At 55.2% G+C, this 18,898-nt stretch overlaps 2 protein-coding genes across 2 annotated transcripts; both read right to left on the bottom strand.

The window, feature by feature from the left end:
• Positions 1 to 2,144: 2,144 nt before the first annotated feature.
• FOXD2 (forkhead box D2) lies at positions 2,145 to 4,671 on the bottom strand. The gene is given in 5 exon segments (XM_010727443.3): positions 2,145 to 3,618; positions 3,620 to 3,678; positions 3,681 to 3,720; positions 3,722 to 3,751; positions 3,754 to 4,671. Coding segments are annotated over 5 exon segments (1,335 nt in total). The 5' UTR covers positions 4,468 to 4,671; the 3' UTR covers positions 2,145 to 3,126.
• A 9,285-nt stretch (positions 4,672 to 13,956) lies between these two features.
• Positions 13,957 to 18,341, bottom strand: FOXE3 (forkhead box E3). The gene has a single exon (XM_003208830.5). It carries the CDS (start codon positions 16,300 to 16,302, stop codon positions 15,136 to 15,138), a length of 1,167 nt encoding a protein of 388 aa, XP_003208878.3. The 5' UTR covers positions 16,303 to 18,341; the 3' UTR covers positions 13,957 to 15,135.
• Between the last annotated feature and the right edge of the window lie 557 nt (positions 18,342 to 18,898).

Genomic DNA, 18,898 nt, shown 5'->3' with positions numbered 1-18,898 from the left:
CCTTTAGGCAGCGAGGCGTGAAAAATGAGCCTCGCTGAACGCTTAAAAATAATGTCCCGTGAAGATCGCGGCTGTGGAGCCAGCCAGCCCCGTCATTAGGAACCATTATCCGTCCCGCCTCGCCGAGACATCGTTCCGCCCGGCCCGGGGGCTCCGGGCCCCCCAGGAGCCTCTCCGAGCCCTTCCCCGCTGCCTCCGCTCCGGGAGGCTCTTGGGGGGGGTGGGGGGGGTCGTTCGGGTCCATCCCGGCGATCCCCCGCTCAGCGCGGATGTTTGCTGGCGGTGGGGGTTTGACGGGGAGAAGAGACACGGTGCTTTGAGGGGGGGAAGGAGGGGGAGAAGGGGGGGGTTTAAGAGGATGAAAAGCAAACGCCGTCTGAAGTTAGAGACGCCCACAAAACCCACAAAACAAGCAGAGGGACGGAAAAAGCTTCCCAGCCCCAGCACCGGGGGAAGGGGTCCCTCCGGGGAAACAGCGCTTTCCCGCAGAGATTCCCCCTCCCCTCCCGCTCCCCGCAGCGCAAGGGACCACCGGCCTGGAGAACCCCCAGCGGGGGCTGCAGGGCGAGACGCGGCGTTCCGTGCGCACGGACTCCGGCTGCCGTTTCTTATCCCATCCTCTCCCTCTCGGCTCATCTTCCTCACTCGCTTAGCAAAGCAACAACAAGAAGAAAACAATATATATATATATATTTTTTAAAAATCGTTACTTTATATTAAAAAATCTCCATTCCTCCCTTCCAGACACAGTGCAACCCCAGCGCACACCGCTTTCTTCCCTTCGCTCCCGTGCGCTCAAAGCGGGTTCGGCTATTAAAGGCTGAACAAAGCTCGCCGAGAGCGGCGATCAGCGCGTTTTAACTTCATCAAAGACTTCGGGGAGAGGGAGAGGAGGGGTCTGGCACCTTCCAGTAATGAGCTTGTCAGGAACACCCCCGCCAGAGCAATTGAACAATTTGCGCACAGCAAAAGAAAAAGGAGCCGGGAGGGAGGGAGGAAGGGGAAATGCTACAAAAGCCCCTTCAATTTCCAACCATGTGCTTGGCAATCTGGAAAATAGATTCATTGGCCTCCTCTTTTCTCCCATGTCGAGTCTTGTAGCCCCTTTTGTAGGAGCTGGACATGAAAGGGAGACAACCAAGTGCCGGACACGAAGATCGCTTTTCAAAAGCAAATGTGTGTGAAGCGGAGATGTGAGACCGCTCGCTGCGGGGAGGCGGCACGTTCGGGAACAACATCAACAAACCGCGCCGAGATTCGGGGTGGCACACAGAGGGGGAAGAGAGGAGGGGAGGGGGAGAAAAAGGACCGCCGCCCCCCGGCGCTGCCGCACAAAGCCCCGCACCGCGCACCGCCGAGGGCAGAAAGGCCCCGAGCGCTTAAATCCGCGTCCCCACCGCCAAACAAACCGAGCGGCCGCCTTTGGTCCTTGTCAATAAATTGGGGAGCGGGGCGGGGGAGAAGGGAAAACTTGGAGATGTTTATTTACTCGCTGAGTTGTTGCAAAATTTCGGCGGTGATCGAGTTTCACGCGGTCATTCAAACGCTGCGGGCCCAAAGGGACGTGTGTGCTTTGGGGGGGGGGGAGTGGTAGGGGGTGGGGAAGGAAAGAGAAGCTTACAACTTATTTTCTCATGTGTCCCAATCAAAATATAGGGAAGAGTGGTCGGGGGAGATTGGGGGTAGAGAGGAAGGGTTGGAGGCTCCACAGTTGGAGCGGGGTACCAAAAAAGCGAGCGAAGAAACGAAAAGAAAACGCAAGGAAAAAAAAAAAATCAAAGAGGAGAATGGAAGCCGGAGTGGGGACCACCTCGCGGCCGCTATAGGGACGAAAAGGGAGGGGGGGATGGGCTGTGGGGGGGGGGTGGCCCGGAGGGACGGCAGCAACAGCCGCGACGGCTTCGGACGGCGGACGGACCCGCGGCTGTGGGCGCACCGCGCAGAGCCGACGGTGGGACCGCTGCGCTCCCCCCGAGGCCCGAACGGGGCTCCGTGACAAAGGACATCGCAAAGAACCATCGGCATTTTGCTTTTTGTTGTTTGGATGTTGTTTGTTTTTTTTTCTCTCTCTCTCTCTCTCTCTTTTTTTTTTTTTTTTTTTTTTTTTCTCCTTTTAAAACCAGGTCACAAACATTTATTAATTTACACCAACGGCTGGACCAAAAAAAAAAAAAAAAAAAAAAAAAGCCGTCGCTCCTTTTCTTTCTTTTTTTTTTTTTTTCCCCACATCGAAACGATTCACAGATTCTCTCTCAATAAAATAGATATGATGGATGCACAACCAGCGAGGAGTCCACTCATCAGTTCCCGAATAATCTATATACAAATAATTACCGATACACCAAAAACCCACGCAAGGATGGGGTCGGAAAAGGGGCAGCGAAAAAACGGGGTGGGAATCTCCGAACTTCGAGACGGATCGGATCTGCTTTCAACGTACATTTGAACGTCCCATTGAAAAAAAAATATATATATATATATAGCAATAATAATAATAATAATTAAACCGCAGTCCTGAGTTTCACCGACTTTTCTTCTTCTTCAACACATACCCTAAAGCGGTGCCTTTTAAAGCCAAACTCAAAGCTTCGAAGAAAATAAAGAGAGGACGGGGCCGTTGAAACATTTTATCTGAGAGAAGGGGAGAAGCGAACACACACCGGGAGCGCGCACAGCCCGAACCCCACCCGCATTCTCTGCTGTGATTTTGGGACACCCGAACCTCTCAGAGAAAATATTTCGGACCCTGAGACCCTTCTCTGCCCCCCCCTCCCCCACAAACGTTGGTTACGTTACGGCCGCATTATAAATAAGCTTTGGTGCTGGCGGGGTGAAATGTAGTTATTTTTTCCCCCCTCCTCCTGATAATTATTATTTTTTTTTCGCCTATGAAAGAGACACAAACAGATCCGGATGCCACAGAGTCTGGAAATAAAATTACAAAAAAAAAAAAAAAAAAAAATTCCTACCTTAAAACACAACGGGAGGAGATTGAGGGAAGGAAGAGGAGAGCGGGGAGAGGGAAGGGGAGATTTGGGGGAGAGCTGGGAAGGGGCAGTTTGGTTCGCGACTCTCCCCTCCACCCCGCACCCCCTCTCCCTTTCCCTCTCCTCTCCGCAGCACGCTTTAAAAATGACAGCTGCCCACGTTTGTGATTTTAGCGGAAAAGTTCTGCGCGGGCTGCAGGAGCGGCTCGTGGGCCAGGCCGCCGTGGGGCTGCGATGGGGCCAAGGCGGGGCTGAGCACGGCCAGGAGCTGCGCCGGGGGGCCCGCCTGGCCCGAGGGGTAGGGCGCAGCGGGCGCGGCGCTGGGGTTGGTGCTGGGCGGCGGGGGCACGGCCCCCCCGATGATGTTGTCTATGGAAAAAGAGGGCCGGGAGGGGTTGGTGGTGGTGGTGGTGCCTCCGCTGCCCGCGGGCGTGGGGTCCGGCTTGAGGGTCTGGAGGAGGGCGGCGGGGAGGGCCGTAGGGCTGAGCTGGGGGTGATAGAAGGACTTCCTGCAGTTCAGCTCGCCGCCCAGGAACGAGGGCAGCCCGGAGGCGGCCGAGAAGACGGAGGCGGCGGAGGGAGGCGGTGGAGCCGGTAACGGGCAGTGAGGCGCCGAGAAGGGGAAAGCGCCCGCGGAGCCGCCGCCGCCGGGATGGTGGTGGTGGTGGTGGTGCGGGGGGGCCGGGGGGTAGCCCTGCAGCTGCAGGCCGTAGTTGTAGCCGTAGGGTCCGTAGGCGAAGCCTGGCAGGAAGGCGGCGGGATCGGCGGCCCCGGCCCGCAGCAGCAGCTCGGGGTGCGGCGGGTGCAGCTGCTGCTGCCGCTTGAAGCGCTTCCTCCGGCGCAGGAAGCTGCCGTTGTCGAACATGTCGGCGGACTCGGGGTCCAGCGTCCAGTAGTTGCCCTTGCCCGGGTTGCCGGGCTCCCGGGGGATCTTGACGAAGCAATCGTTGAGGGAGAGGTTGTGGCGGATGCTGTTCTGCCACGCGGGGAACTTCTCCCGGTAGTAGGGGAAGCGGCCGCTGATGAACTCGCAGATCTCGCTCAGCGTCAGCCGCTTCTTGGGGCTCTGCAGGATGGCCATGGTGATGAGAGCGATGTAGGAGTAGGGCGGCTTCACCAGCGGGTTCTTTCCCCCGTTGCCGCCGCCGCCGCCCGCGGGCGCTTTTTCCCCGGGCGCGGCCCCGCGGGCGCACGCGGGCTCCGAGCCGCCGGCGGGGGAGAGCCGCTCCGGGGACCCCCCCATGCGCGCCTTGGCGGCCCCGCTCCGCTGCAGGGCGAGCCCCAGCGGCCCGCCGCCCTCCTCCTCGTCGTCCTCTTCGTCGTCGTCGTCCTCCTCCTCGTCCTCGCTGTATTTGCCCCCGTCCTGGGGCGGGCCCACCACGTCGATATCCGCGTCCTCCACCTCGGAGAGCGGTTCTTCCTCCGGGGAGCGCTCGGACATGATCCCGCAGCCGCCTCCGCCGCTGCTGCCCAAAGTCATTGTTGTGCGGCCGGGGCGGCCGGGGCCGGGCTCCCCCCCCCACCTAGCGGCGGTTCCCGGGATGGGCCCGGGGCCGCGCCGTGTCGGAGGGGCTGCGGCCGCCGCTGGGACTCCGCGGCCCGGAGCCGCCGCTCCGCGCCCCGTTCGCTGCTGGCGGAGCCTCGGCGGGGCTGCGGGGTGGTGGCTGCGGAGGGAGGGGCGGCGGAGGGGGCGCGGGGCGGGGGCGGAGAGACGGGGATCGCGGAGGCTGGGCAGGGAGCTGGAGAGCGGCAGTGATAAATAATAGTAATAATGATAATAAAAGGAAGGGGGGGGGGGATAAAAATATATATCTGGTGCTGGGGGTGCGGCGGCCGCTTTTTTGGGGGGGGGAGGGAAGGGGGAGGGGGAGGGCAGGGGTTGGAAGGCGCTTTTCCCCCCTTCCCACCCCTCCCGAGCTGGGACCGGGGGCCAACGCTTCCACTCTGCGCCTCCTGCGAGCTCTCCTCGGGCCTTTATACGGCTGTCCCGGCGTCACGTGGAGCCCACCGCAGTCTCAGCGGGGACCGAGAGGGGCTCCCAGCCCTGCACGGATCCCCTCGGCGATGCTTTCGAGGAAAGGTGCTGCCCGCTCCCCCAAGCCTTTCTTCCCGCCCCCCCTTCAACACCCCGGCTACGGCTGCAGGGAGCCCTCTGCCCCCGGGGCCGAGCCCTCAGACCTCCCGCTGTGTGTGTGTCGGGGGGGGGGCGAAGGGGGTGATATTGGGGTCCTAGTCCCCCCCCTTCTCCACATGCTCACGTCACCGACACGTCACCGAGATACAGCACCCTGCCTGGAAAGCCGCCTTCCCGAGGGCTCCCGCAGGGCCGCTGCCACCCGGCAGGTGCAAGGAGCGGAGCTGGGACCTGTGGCTACTCAAGCCCTCCCCCCAAAGCCGCAGATCCGTGCCCCTTCCCAGGGCAAAGCGTTGTGGCCACCCCGGCGCGGGGCTGGGGACGCGGACGGGACCACCGCATTTTCCCCGTCTGTACTGCGAGCCGCGCTCACACGGGTTTTCCTTTCGAGCCTCTGCGTTCCCGAGGGCTCCCCCTCCCCCGGGAGGCGGGATGCCGGGTTGAGAGGAAGGGGATAGTGGTAAAAGGATGTCCCAAAATCCTTCGGGTTCCACTTGGGAGCCCGAGGGGTCCGGGATCTCCTGTTCCACCAACTGCAATTTCAGCCCTCGCATCCTGGGGGCTGGCGGTGCCCCCCTCCAAAAGCTGCGCTCAGCAGTGTGAGAATCTGTGGTGATGGATTGCCGCTCGCTGCTGTTAACAGGTGCGAGCATTTGGTGATAAAATCTCCAGCACTAATACCGGGGAGCCGGGCCAAACAGCTGCGCGGCCCCGCTTCCAAATGCCGCTCACAATAATTACTCAAATCCTAACGATCCAATCCTAACGACTCCGTGCACCGGGTCGGAACCGGCTGGGTACCGCATCCCCGTACGGAGCCGAGTGCATCCTCCGCCCTCGCAGTCAGCGCTGCGCTCGGGAAGGATTCATCGAACGGAAGGAAAAGTCGGTGCAGAGCGGGGCTGAGCGCTTCTCTCGAAGGTGGGAGTGTGTCCTGAGAGAGTTTTTCTGGGTTCTTTCGCTTTTAAACCGCTTTAACGCTGCGTTTAGCAACTTAAACTCGCCCCTCTCCTACATGTACGTGCATACATCGATGATCATTCTCCTCCATCTGACGCTGCGAAATGCTTTAGGGATGCGGCATCTCTCCTCCCAGCCCCGCGGAAATGCTGTGGGGAGAACAAATGGAAGGGAGCGGGGAGGGAGGCAAAGGACCCGAGCCCATTTCCATTTTTATTAAGTAAAATAATAGTTATGCCTCCCCTACATAAACGAAAGTGTCATAAAAAATTCCGAAGCAGCTGCCAGAGATTTCGACCACACACACAACGGGCGATTGAATTTCCACTCGGTGCGATCCGGGGCAGAAAGGAACCGCCGGGAGCTGCGCGTTGTTACTCTGCGGGGGAGGGATGTGAACGGCGAAACGTGAGGGGACGGCGGGCACGGAGAGCACCGGGCACGGAGAGCACCGGGCACAGAGAGCACCGGGCGCAGTGGGCACCGGGCACAGGGAGCACCGGGCACAGTGGGCACCGCCACCGCCGCGGCTCTCGGCTGCCCCCAAAGCGCCGCGCCCCGAGTTTGGCACCGCCCGCAAAAACGGCGGAGGAGCCCCGGTGCCTCTTCGCTTTTATCACGCAAAATCGACCGCGGAAACCAAATTAAAACGAGAAAAAGAACCTAAAAGGCTGCCGTCTTGAAATTAGGAAAGGGAAAGCTTGGGCTGATATGAAGCAGCCGCTGGGATCTCGGGCACCCACCCGGCCCTATGGGCGCTCCTTGCACCGGGTGCGGAACGCTGCGGTCTCCCGAAACAGCGACCCTACAGATCGACCCCAAAAAGGTCGTCAGCACTGCACGGTCCTCATGCGTGCAGCGGTGGGAGGGATGCCTTGCGCCTTATGCCTTCTTCTCCTTCGGCAGATTATTAATTTTTTCTGCTCTCCTCTCCGAAATATTTCGTGACGGGCAGCCTTTCCCGTCTCCTATTTAAATCCTAATTCCCTCGCATCTCACGTTAAACTGTGCTATCAGAAGCGCCTGGGGTCGAAAGCTGCCCGGTCCTTAAGTCTCAATAGGGAAACTGGAACAGCCGAAAAGAGCCGAGCAGCGTTTATTTTCTCCTTTTAATGGACTTTCACTGCCTTTCCCTCCTGCTCTAACGCAGCCCCCGTGGGCAGGTGGCTCCCCGCAGTGTCCCCGGGGCTCCCGGTCCTCCCCCGCCCCGGGCTCATCTCTGAACGCCCACCGGCTGCCAAACGGTTTTTTTTACCCACGAGGCAAAGCTCGTTCCTTGCCTTCCCTCCCTCTATTTGCCGGCTGCAGGGAGACAAATACATCAGTGCGGCTGCGAGAAGTCCCCGTCCCGGCCGGAGCGGCCCCCGATAATGAAGCAAAGCCCTGATCCTACACTCTGCTTGGGAAGGGCAGCATCGGGCCCCGCAGCCCCGCCCTGCTGCCGTGGGCATTGCGGGGCTTCGGGTCCTTCCAAAGGGGCTGTTGGTTCTGCAAGACTTAATCGTTGTTGTTTCCTCGGCCGGGCAGCATCCAAATTCGTTTATTTTGACGTGAAGAGCATCTCCAAGTCCCCCAAGGCTCAGCGACGGATTTTTCTGTATTACCTCGTTATCAGGCTTGGCTGACCTCTCACTTCTCTTAAACCACGACCAAGACAGACCCGCTGCTGCCCGGGCTGCCCCAAGGGGCTCTTTTTCCACTTATGTGATTTCCTTTGATATTATTCCTCTCCTTTCCATAGCCAAGGCTCAGACCTTCGCTGCTCCCTGCAGCACAGCCGTTATTCCCAGCCCCGTATCACCGAGGTGAGGTGGCAGCCGCTCCCCAGCAGCTCCCGGCACGGGGAGATGGGTGGGAACGAGAGTGCCAGGTGATGCCAAGTGCCCCCAGTTCCCACTTTGGGGAGCACTGATGCCAAAAGCTTCCATCCATCCCTGCAGCACTCAGATGTTCACACACCTTTATTATGTGCTGGGATCTGAGTTTAGGACCTCGGCTTTGGACTTGGAGTTCAACAGCTTAATCTGCTGTTCTCTTTTCATTACTGATCCCATCTCACACGGACCTGAAGCCCACCAGGCAAGCTCATAACACCCAACTGATTAACTCCGACTTGGTGTAAGCTTTTCTTTGCACACTGTTCTTCAGCAACCCGACATGAAAAGAGATGGATACACACACTTCCATGACTCAGAGAACCGTAGTGATTTCGAGCCATAAAGCACCAGGTGCACTTTTGAGACTCACCAAATCCAGCTCTCCTGCTTGCCATAAAAAACACATTAGCCAAAGGCTGATGCATGTGAAAGGCAATTATGCTCCGGCACATGGCAGCACAGAACAGCCTGGTGACGGTGCCTACCGCACAAGGAAAAATATCCCTGTGAAAACAAGCCTGCTAAATCATTTCATTCTTCCCTCAATCCCCTGCAAATAGTAGGGAGGATTTTTTGGGGGGTGGGGATCCATATGGGAAGGAATCGCATTTCCCAAAAGTGGGCACACCAGTGCAATGTCATATGGCCAGATTCACATGGCTGTAGCAACCTGTGATGAGGTCTTATAGTCCAGGTTTCCGTGTTAGCATTTTATTATCCCAAACATGCCCAGGAAACTAATTATTATTATTATTTTTCCTTCTTTCTGGATGTTCTTTGTACGTGGGAGTATCCAGCAGTCCTCATATAGAGATGAGGTTGGGATGAATCTTGTACGTGGTCAGTCCTGCAAGTACGCATTGGTATCTACAGATCTGCCTGCAAACAAGTTTGTAGATACATTTTGCTCTTGGCTTCAGATAAGATGACGTCAGCTGGCAACTGTAACACTGCTACTGCACAGGTTTGATTTCCTCTATTCCCACGTTGGGAAGGAGCTGAATAAACAGGGAAAAAGTCTGAAGTCTGCAGAGGGAGGTGAAGCATCTCACCAAAGGCCATGCAGAGCAGCAGAACCCAGTATCTTAACCCCATCCCCTTATCCAGCAAATGACAGCCAGGAAGAAAAGAGGCCGTGCAGCTGGTGGACATTTTATCAGATGCAAACAAGTGAAAATACCGAGGCAGGAAGCACTGGAACAGCCCAGGGCTGAAGCTGCACAGTGGTCAAACTCAGCTCCAGTGCTCCAGCACACAGCTGTGGGTGCCAGTGCCCCACTGTGTCCCCAACTCATCACAGTGTCACCCCACTGTCTGGCAGTTCTCCATTTCTATAAAATAGGTGCACAGTAGGTAAAAGGAGCACACAAGAAATCCATCCCTGGCAGCTCCAGATCATTGTGAACATCCTCTATGCTTTTCTTTACACCACCGAAAGAAGTTGCTGTCCTAAGCTGAACAGAGGATGAGAGAGGGAAAACAGTTAACATGCAGAATCTGCACTGAGGGCTGCTGAAGGAAGGCTGATGCTTCACATCTGGCTTTACACTTCTTGAAAAGACCTGATTTCTGCTCAGCATCACCCAGCCAACCACATCCCACTAACCCACAGTCTAGATGCCAACTTACAATTGTGTTAGAAGAGGGCAGGAAGCATCAGGGTAAAACATCCCATTAAAAATACATCACTTGGGTCCAGCAGGGCAATGGCTGAGCTGCAGATGGGGATGGGAGTGGGATGAGGGTTAAATGCTCTTTGTCCTCAGGACCAGCCACAGGCTCAGGACCCCACTGCAGAGCAGGCTGTGGGCTGCCGGCACCGCTTGCTGTGCAGAGATAAGCGTGCCATCTAGAGGAAATCCCCTTCATCGCCAGGACTGGCAGCTGAAAATTATCCAATAAGGGATAATTAACCTCTGGCTTTGGAGAAAATCCTCCAGCCTGCTCTGGGGTGCTTGCACAGGCACACTGTGAGGGGCTGGTGATGTGCTGAGGTATCACAGCAAGCACTCCAGGGCCACAGCTAGGCTGTCCACTCCCCCTGGCATGGGTATTTGGATGTAAAGGTGGAGAAGGAAGTGTGTTCTTCCCACACTCCGTGCACCTGCCTGCCTCTGTGGGAGGTACAAAGTGGGCACGTAACACAGTGTCTGTATCATATAATGTGCACCAGTGGCAGCCAGCAGCGGTCCCAAAATGTGGTTGCTATGGGCACCCTTGCCATCAGCATCTTTGGATCTGGGAGGTGCAATGGGAGTCCGTGGGGGCAGCAGCACCATGGGTCTTGCACCCTCCTATGGTCAGGGTCAGCCCCACCAAGCACCTGTATCCCAAGCACACAGATCCATCCAGCCAGATAACTGAAAAACAGTGATCTAGATCCAAGCATGGGGACAGATGCTTCTGTCCACTAGGAAGCTGTCTTATGTAAATAGGAAAAAGATTAAAATAAAAAAAAATAAAGCAAAAAAAAAAAAAAAGAAGCAAAAAAGAAAAGCAATTTTGCCTTGCAAAACATGTTCAGGGGCAGAGAAGGAGCAGGGAAAGTCTCACATGAGGGAAACCTTATTCTGCAGGAAAAGCAGGTGTATGCTCATGCAAAAAGCACCTGGAGAGGAGTTGTGTGGCACGGAGTTGCTCATGTGCTGTTTCTTGCACCTTTCCTGCCTACACTGCTCCTGACCTCCCATGTGTTGCTGTCCCCATGCAGAGACAGATTTGGGTGTCCCCCGGCTTGAAGTGGATACTCTGAGCACTGCATTGCACTGGAAGCTCGTGCACTTTGTAAGTCTTGTATTTCCCATCACTGCAGAGAGGAGCCTCGTCGTAATAAAAATCTGGGCTCCAATCCTACAAACACTTATGCCTGAGCTTAACTCTAAGCACGTGAGCCGTCAAAGGGGACCATTCATGTGCTTAAAATTTAAGCATGTGCTTAAGCGTCTGCAGGCCTGGAGTCCATCAGCGTGGGGATTTGTGCACTAAGCCCATATTCTGAGTCATTATCCTTTTCATGTCTTCTCCGGTATTTCAGAAGATGCTTCAAAGAGGAATTTTCAAGTTCTTCAATAAACTTTGCCTTCCCGAGCAGCCGGGATTCCTGCCTATTCTATGGGGCAATTCTCCTGCCCTGCATCCCCTCCCCCTGTCCGCGATAATCCGGTGCTATTTCATGCTTGGCCAGACAATTAAGCCCTCTTGCTGCTTGGCTCTGTCTTTGTTATGTATAATTGTTCCAAATAATTAGCCACTATTGCACGCTATTCTGAAACGACTTTGTACTGCAATTATACTTAGAGGGTGAGCATCAGTTGAGGGAGAATCCAAGCAGCAGACAGCCCAAAAAGAGAGGGCTGGCTGAGATGCTGCTTGGAGCTGCTTTGTGGCTGTGGGATCTTGTCCAGGTGTCACCTGGCTGCCACCTCGTGGGTGCTGCCCACAGTGCAGCAGGTAGAGCCGTGCTTGCTGACATCACCTCCATTGGGATATGGCCAAGTGGATGGCTTGGACATCTCTGGGCAAAGAAGACAATGCACCCAAGCTTTGGGATGTGTTTGGGCTCTGGGAGCAGAATGTTCCCAAACTGTGTCTTTGGGTATTTCAGGGATGGTGGAACGTATGATTCCCAGTGAGGAGATGGGTCCAGCAGCACTGTTTGCTAACCTGCAAATGTGTCTCTGCTGTGGATAAGTGCCAGATGGGATGCTCAGAAGTTACATCTCTATGTGAGGCATCTTTTTGAAAATCAAAATGATGTGGTGCAACACTGTCACCTTACTGTTACTCAATCTCTTGTCTCTCAAGCTGGGAATATCTGAGAAGGACACAACCAGAAACATGGGATGTGCACTGGTAAATTAATTCCTCCAACATCATATGCTGTTTCCTTCCAGCCAGCAGAGCTGATGCAAATTGGAAATGAGCATTCCCAGGTGTGTACATAACCAGCTCAGGTGCACCCTTTCTCTGTGCAGCACCAAGGTACCATGGGCCAGGGCTGCTTGTTGGCGTTGAGTGTTACAGAGTTACTTCAACACGTGCATAAAAGCCCTATTGCAACGTTACAATTTCTTAGTCTCAGTGACAAGACTGGGAAATAAATAGCCTTTGGATGCTCTCCCAGGAGCTTGCAGGTCCCCGTTCCCAGCCTGGAGGATGCATCCCACCTGCTGCTCTGAGAAATAACTGAGTGAGTCCCATTCCCTCTGGTCTCGACTGTGCCCCAAGCCTCCGTGACACCCTGCCGTATCCCGATGAGGACAGATGCTAAAAGGCCACATAAGGAGCACTCTCAGGTCCCCTTGCCCAGCATGAGCTCGGGGGCTCTGTAAGCCCCCCCTTTTTCCCCCCCCGGAGCCGGTCGGGAGCGGCTTCCCAGGGATTTCCACTGGAGGTCAGTGTTGGCCCGAACACGGGGGCTGTCACTCAGGGCCACATCGTCCCTGTCCCGGGGTCGGCATTGATGGAGTCCCTGGATGCGTTTGTAGAGGGGTCCTGGGGTGGGACAGCAGCCGACGTATTGGCTGCGGGATGTGATCAGGTCATCGTGTCACACTTGTGGAGAGGCCGAGGTCAGGGTGGTGTTGGGTGGTGGTGTATAAGGGACCTAAATATGAGGGGGTAGAGGTGATATGCAACCCCAGCCCCCCGAGACACAATTCGCAGCCAGCCCTGGTTGTCTTACATCGATTTGCTCCAAGCTTTCATCAGCCAACAAAGCCCATCTCTGCTGGTTGCACTACACCCACCACCCATTGCCCATCACTGGTTGGATTTAAAGGCTCAATCCTGACCTCTTTCCTTAAGATGGAGAAACTGTTGGCCCTCTCCAAGTGATGTATTCACAAGGGACAAAGCATTGCGTAAAATAAAGTCATTAATGTCTAAAATGTCCATCCCCGGAGTTGGCAGTGGACAACTGGCAGCATCCAGACAGAATCAGACACTACTGGAGGACCAACAAGTCCTTCACAAAATGTACTCCCATTACAATCCCAGCCAATGCTCTGTTTGTTTGCACCCAAGTGCTCCCTGGGCTGTTGGGATTTCTGAAGGGAAAACAACTCCTGGTTCCAAACATAAGAAACTTGAATCCAGCCCAATTTTCTAAGGGCTACTCTGTGAGAAGCCACCTGCGATGGCCCCGATCACCAGACCAACTTCTTTGGCACCCTTGATCCCAAAGGATCACACTTATTCCACAATAGCAGAGAGCAAAGAAAGTTTTGCCTCTGGCTCTTTGTGTGGGTTGGATGGGAATGGTTATGCATGTCATTACTTAATGTTCCCTGAACTCCCTGGATGTTGCTAAGTAAAGAGCAGAGGATTTCAAAGGAGACTCGGTTTCACAGCCCAAATCTGAGTGATAATTACTCCTGTTTCATTCAAATCCCTCTTTTTCACGAAACACATATACTGAAAAGACGCTAAAACAGGCGAAGGGCACAGGCATAAACTTTACAAAGCTTAAAACTACTCTGTCTCAGCACAGCTCATGCTTTACATGACACCTTAATCCTACTCATTTGCTAGATTCACCCTAACTGTAAACAAAGCTTTGAAATGAAAGCTTAAATCCTAGTTGGGATACATTAAGTTAACCAAGAAGACACTCTTAAGGCATTAGTGTAATGACAATCACAGTACGAGTGCCAGAGGCTTGTGCATGGGGGGATTAATATCTGAAGGGAGAAGAAGAAAAGGGGGTCTGGTCCCTGTACTTTGCGGCCTCTTTGGCTAACAGCCTGCAGCGAGGGCGGCTGTGTGCTGCTTCTGAGGTGCTGGGGCTGCTTGGCAGGGGGGCCTGGGGTGCTGGGGGGACCCACAGCTGGATGCTGCACACCAACATCTGAATATCTCAGCATCTGAATGCTGCCTCCCAGCATCTGGACCACTCACCAGGTTGGGGTCATCCACTCTCCCCAGGTCACGTCTTTTTGCTACCACCTATGCAAGGCTCCAGTGGGATTGGGGAAGAGCAGGCTCAGCACAGCACCAGGTTTCCAAGCACGACGTCTGGAGAATTGCAGCACCACCTGCCCACCCCACCACCATTTTCCCTTTGCACGGCACCTGGCTCTCCCCTGGGAACCTCCTTGTGCACTGCCAGCCCTTAGCCCCCAGCCTGGAGAAAAGCAGCTTCTTCTCTCCCCTTCCACACCAACCTCCACACCAACATTCAATTCTTACAGCAAGCATGGGATAAAGGAATGAAGAGACACAAGTGAGAGCTCCCACCACGGGGACACACAATCCAGCAGTGGGCAGCACAAGCCTCACCGCCTGGCTGGGCACTGCAGACAGTCCTATAAATAAACAGCACCAGGCTGGGCAGAGAATGCACTGGGTTTTAACTGATGCTGTGCCAAGAGAGGAAAGCTCTGATCTCCTAACTTGGGGTGCTAAATAGGGATATCACCTGCAAGGGATTCCTGCTGTGCCAATGGAAAGGTATACCCTGCAGCTCCCTGGTGATGAAGAGCTCAACTGCACCCTTCCCACAGCCCAGCAGCACTTAGCTCCCATTCATTTTTATTAAAAAAAAAAAAACCAAAAACATAGTAAAATAGCTTTAAAAAGCATCACTAAAAGTACAAATCCTGCAGTGGAGGCACAACAGCAGCACAATAATGTGAGCAGAGGATTTCCCCCGGTTGGAGCAGGGGAATGGCAGCACTGGACAGGTTGGAAAGAAAAGCTTTATTTTAAAAAAGTCTTTTCTAACAGCGAAAGTCATTTTTCAAAATAGAAAAAAGTAGTCAAGGTGTTTTGTTTTGTTTTCCTATGGGGGAATAAGAGGATAAACACCTTAAATATTCTTTTAAAATTGGTTTAGTGGGGTTTTTTTGGTGACTCATTCCAGTGATGAACGAGCACCCAGGGAAGAGGAGAAAGCCCTTTTGTGGACCATTCCTTGCTTTTGGGGTTCCTGCCCATTCCACCATGCGAGCATTGCCTCCAGGAGGAACCTCCTCTCCAATTAAACACAGCTGGGAAAGAGGAGTCAGATTTTGGTCCCCTTCACCACGCACACGGTGTTGTGTCTGCACACAGCCGAAGAGCAGGAACCTCATCCCACCCACTCAATCCCCACTATGGGGACATGTTCACGCATCCATCCACGGGATCCTTAGAGCATCCATCCACAGGCTCCTTGGCGCATCCATCCTTGGTCCCATCACATGTACCGCTCCAGGCCGGTGCTGAAGTTGGGCTGCCTGCCGTAGGCATTGCCGGAGCTGAACTGGCCGAGGGGCGATGCGGGGAGCCCCAGCAGCTGCTCGTTGTGCTCAGGGCAGGCAGTGGGGCGCACAGTGGGCAACGCCAGTCTGCTGGGAGCCCCGTAGAGCTGCGGGCTGCCGGGTGAGTAGCTGCCCTGCCCTACGGGTAGATGGGGCGGCGAGGCAGCGTAGGGGTACGCCAAAGCGTTGGGGCCGGCTCGGCTCAGCAAACCAGGACTGACGGGCTGTGGCTGGAAGCAGGGAGGCTCTGAGGTGCCGGCGGAGCAGCTGGGGGCTAGTTCGGTCCCAGTTAAGCCCAGAGAGGGGTGGGCCAGCTCAGCAGGTGGCGAGGGCTGCAGGGCCTGCTGCCCGCTGATCAGGCTGTCAATGCTGAACATCCGCGAGTGCTGCGCCGGCGGTGCCACCCCGGTTGCGTAGGGATGGAAGACGGTGCCCGAGAGCTGCGGGCTGTAGGCGGGCGAGCAGAGGGCATTTGGGTAGGGGGCGGCGGGGGCCATCGGGCGGACGGCGGGTGGTGGGGTGAAGGCGCTGGAGTTCTGCATATAGCCTGGGTAGGTGGTGATGTCGGTGCGCTTGAAGCGTTTCCTCCGGCGCAGGAAGCTGCCGTTGTCGAACATGTCCTCGGCTGCAGGATCCAGCGTCCAGTAGTTGCCTTTCCCGGGGTGGCCGGGCTCACGGGGGATCTTGACGAAGCAATCGTTGAGGGTGAGGTTGTGGCGAATGCTGTTCTGCCACTTCTTGGGGTTCTCCCGGTAAAAAGGGAAGCGCTCGGTGATGAACTTATAGATGCCCCCCAAAGTGAGCTTCCTCTCGGCGGCGTTGGCGATGGCCATGGCGATGAGGGCGATATAGGAGTAAGGCGGTTTGCCCCGCTGAACCGGCCGTTTCCTCCGGCGGCCCCCGGCGGGAGGCGGCGGCTCCTCGGGAGGCGGAGGAGGAGGCAGCGGGGAGCTGCTCCCGGCACCTCGCGGCTCCGGCTTCACCTGGGAGGTGGGGGGCGAACCCCGGGGGGGCCCGGGAGAGCCGGGACTGGCCGAGGCGGCGGGGCCGGCCGCCGGCAGCGTGCACATGCCTCGCAGGCAGGGGAAGCCAGCCGCGTTCATATACGGCCGGAGGGGTAGGGATAAAGCGGGGGGGCGGAAGGAGAAAGAGCCCCCCGCCCAAGGGGGAAGGGAGAGGGAGGGGAAGGGAAAAGGGGGGATGAGCGCAGCGGCAGCACCCTGCTATGGGAAGCAGGGCCCCGAGCTGCTTTGTAATATATAGGGCGGCCGCCCCCCCAACCCACCCCGAGGGGCGTGCGGAGCCCGGCCCCTCTCTCTGGAGGCCGCGGGGGGAGGCTGCCGAGGATGGGACCGTTCTCCCACGGGTAAATCCCCCGGCCTCTCTCTGGGGTTTTCTTTGGCAACGATGCCCCCAGGGGAAATCCGCTCCTGAGCAGGCTGGGTGATTTTCCGGGGCGCTCTCTTGGTTTTTAATTCATTTTTCCTCCGAGGAAAAGATAACAAAACCAGACGAGTCCCGCCGTCTAAAGCAAGGCGAGTTTCATCCCACAGCCGGCCCCCATCCCAAGGGCAGGTAAGCCACTCCCAGAACCCTCGCACTGCTTGGATTTCGTTTTGTTTCTCCCTGGGAAAATTACTCAATCCGGGCCGGGACACAGCGGCAGTGTGAGCTGGAGTTTCTCCGCTCAGTGAGAACCCCTGTTTAATTCCTCTGCAGTCTCCTGATGAGAGCTCCTGGGTAAGGAAACCAGACGAGGATTTTTCATCTGCCCCCTGAGAGTGTGGGAAGGGTATTTTGGAGGTGTATAGGGGCAGGGGGTCCTCTCCATCACTATACATGGCCGGGGCTGAAGGTGTGCACTTCATCAGGTTTCAGGGAAAACACTCGGAACTCTTCACATCACACCCTACACTCCAGAGCTGTTGGCCAGTCCCCAGTACCACAACTGGGGGCTGCTCTATGGGGACCAAAAAAAGCTTTGGGCTTTCACGGCATCCTCATCTGCCACTGAGCATCTCCTCTGTGCCTCACACTCCATCTACTCTTAGGTAGGCTGGACAAGATGGGGGAAATTCTAAAGCCATGTCACAGCTTGATATATAGCTACATATCCACGTCCCATTAAGACAAGTGGAGATGTCTGAGCCATTAATGTGCTGACAGATCTTTCATATCCCATGAGCAGTAAAAAAAATAAATCACAACCTTCAACTTCGCATGTTTGCTGGAAGTATTTCCAATAGCAGAGCAGCTAAAAGCCCTTTTCCAAGCCAAAAAGATTCTCCATTCCTTTCCTTTAAGCATTTCCTGGTGGTTCTATTTTACAGCCCAAGTTAGAATTCATCATCCAAGTTGTTTCTCACCAGCACTTGTTCTCTCACTTGTGCCTGTGTTTTTGTTCTTGTTTTATTTTCCATTCATAGTTCACCTCCTGCTCTTTTCAGGGTTCAGGCAGGGAAACATATGGTCCAATAGAGCCATGCTGGGTCCACTCCTGGTTGGCCACTGATCTTCTGGTAGTATCAGGTAAACTGCCTCCATGTTCCTTCTGCCAAATGCAGACAAGAACACAAGCAGGAAGAATACTTGCTGTACATAAAAGTTCTTTCTGTACATAAAAGTTCTTTCTTTATAACTTTCTTCTGCTCAAATGGAAGACAGTTCTTCAGAGTGAGGGCAGCAAGTGGAGAGTATGGGAGGGACCTTTCATTCACCCCAGGAGAACCAGGGGAAAAGGACACAGATACATATTTCTCCAGGAGCATGCATTTAACTTGTATCTGAATTATGGTAAATTACTCCCTGGGGGATGGAAACCTCCAGCTCTGCAGGCTCACACTGCTGAGATGTTCACGCAGAGACAAAGAGCAGTATGCATCTTGATACAGCAAGCAGCAGATTGAGAGGAAAGAGTTAAAAGGTACAAAGCTTTACTAAGCTTTTCTCGTTTGGTCCCACAAGCAATCACATCACTCTTTTCCTCTTTATTTTAGTGGCCTAAACATCAGAAAAGGATTTGGAGGTGAGAATGCAACACCACGGCTGGGTCTGGAGCTACCTGCACCTGCAAAGGAAAAGCAATCTCATCTGGACAACAGGACACAAAGACCCACCCCATAGGGGTGCTCATAGCCCAAGGCCCCGCTCTGATGTAATTGTATCCATCGTGGGAGAAGCCCCCTGTTGGACTTCAATCTGACTCCAGCTGGTGTGGGATCACCTGGGAGCTGCTGGGACTGTTCACACCACTCCCAGCCTCGCAGCGTTGGGGCCCAGATGTCAGACTGGTTTTGACAGATGGATAAAGCAGCAGGGCAGAGGTTGGCAGGAGCACACAGGCAGGAAACAGACTGAGTTGTAGCACTGAGCGAGGAAATCCAAAACGGACAGACGCTAATTCCCACACATGCTTTATCACTCAGGGTGATACAGTATAGAAATAAAGACGGCAACCACACAAACGGGATGAGTCTCTCTTTACAATGACACAATGCAGAGGGAGTAAAGCACACTTTCTCCGTACCTCAGCTACCCTGGGACAAGCTATGGGTATGGGACTGAGGAGCTCTCCAGTTCCTCTCCCACCAATTGCTGCAGCAAGCAGCTCAAAGCATCCACCAGCATCTGAGCTAGGATTACTGGGGGATGCTGCCATGACACACACCTGGCACTGAAATACTTCAGCAACAACCAAAC

The sequence above is a fragment of the Meleagris gallopavo genome, chromosome 10 (genome assembly GCF_905368555.1).
Source record: "Meleagris gallopavo chromosome 10, MGAL_WU_HG_1.1, whole genome shotgun sequence".
In the NCBI taxonomy this organism is placed as follows: domain Eukaryota; kingdom Metazoa; phylum Chordata; class Aves; order Galliformes; family Phasianidae; genus Meleagris; species Meleagris gallopavo.
This window is presented reverse-complemented; position numbering and strand designations above follow the sequence as displayed.

What these genes read in the sequence shown, in the direction of transcription:
- FOXE3 (XM_003208830.5), bottom strand. Translation starts at nt 16,302, where the DNA reads ATGAACGCGGCTGGCTTCCCCTGCCTGCGAGGCATGTGCACGCTGCCG.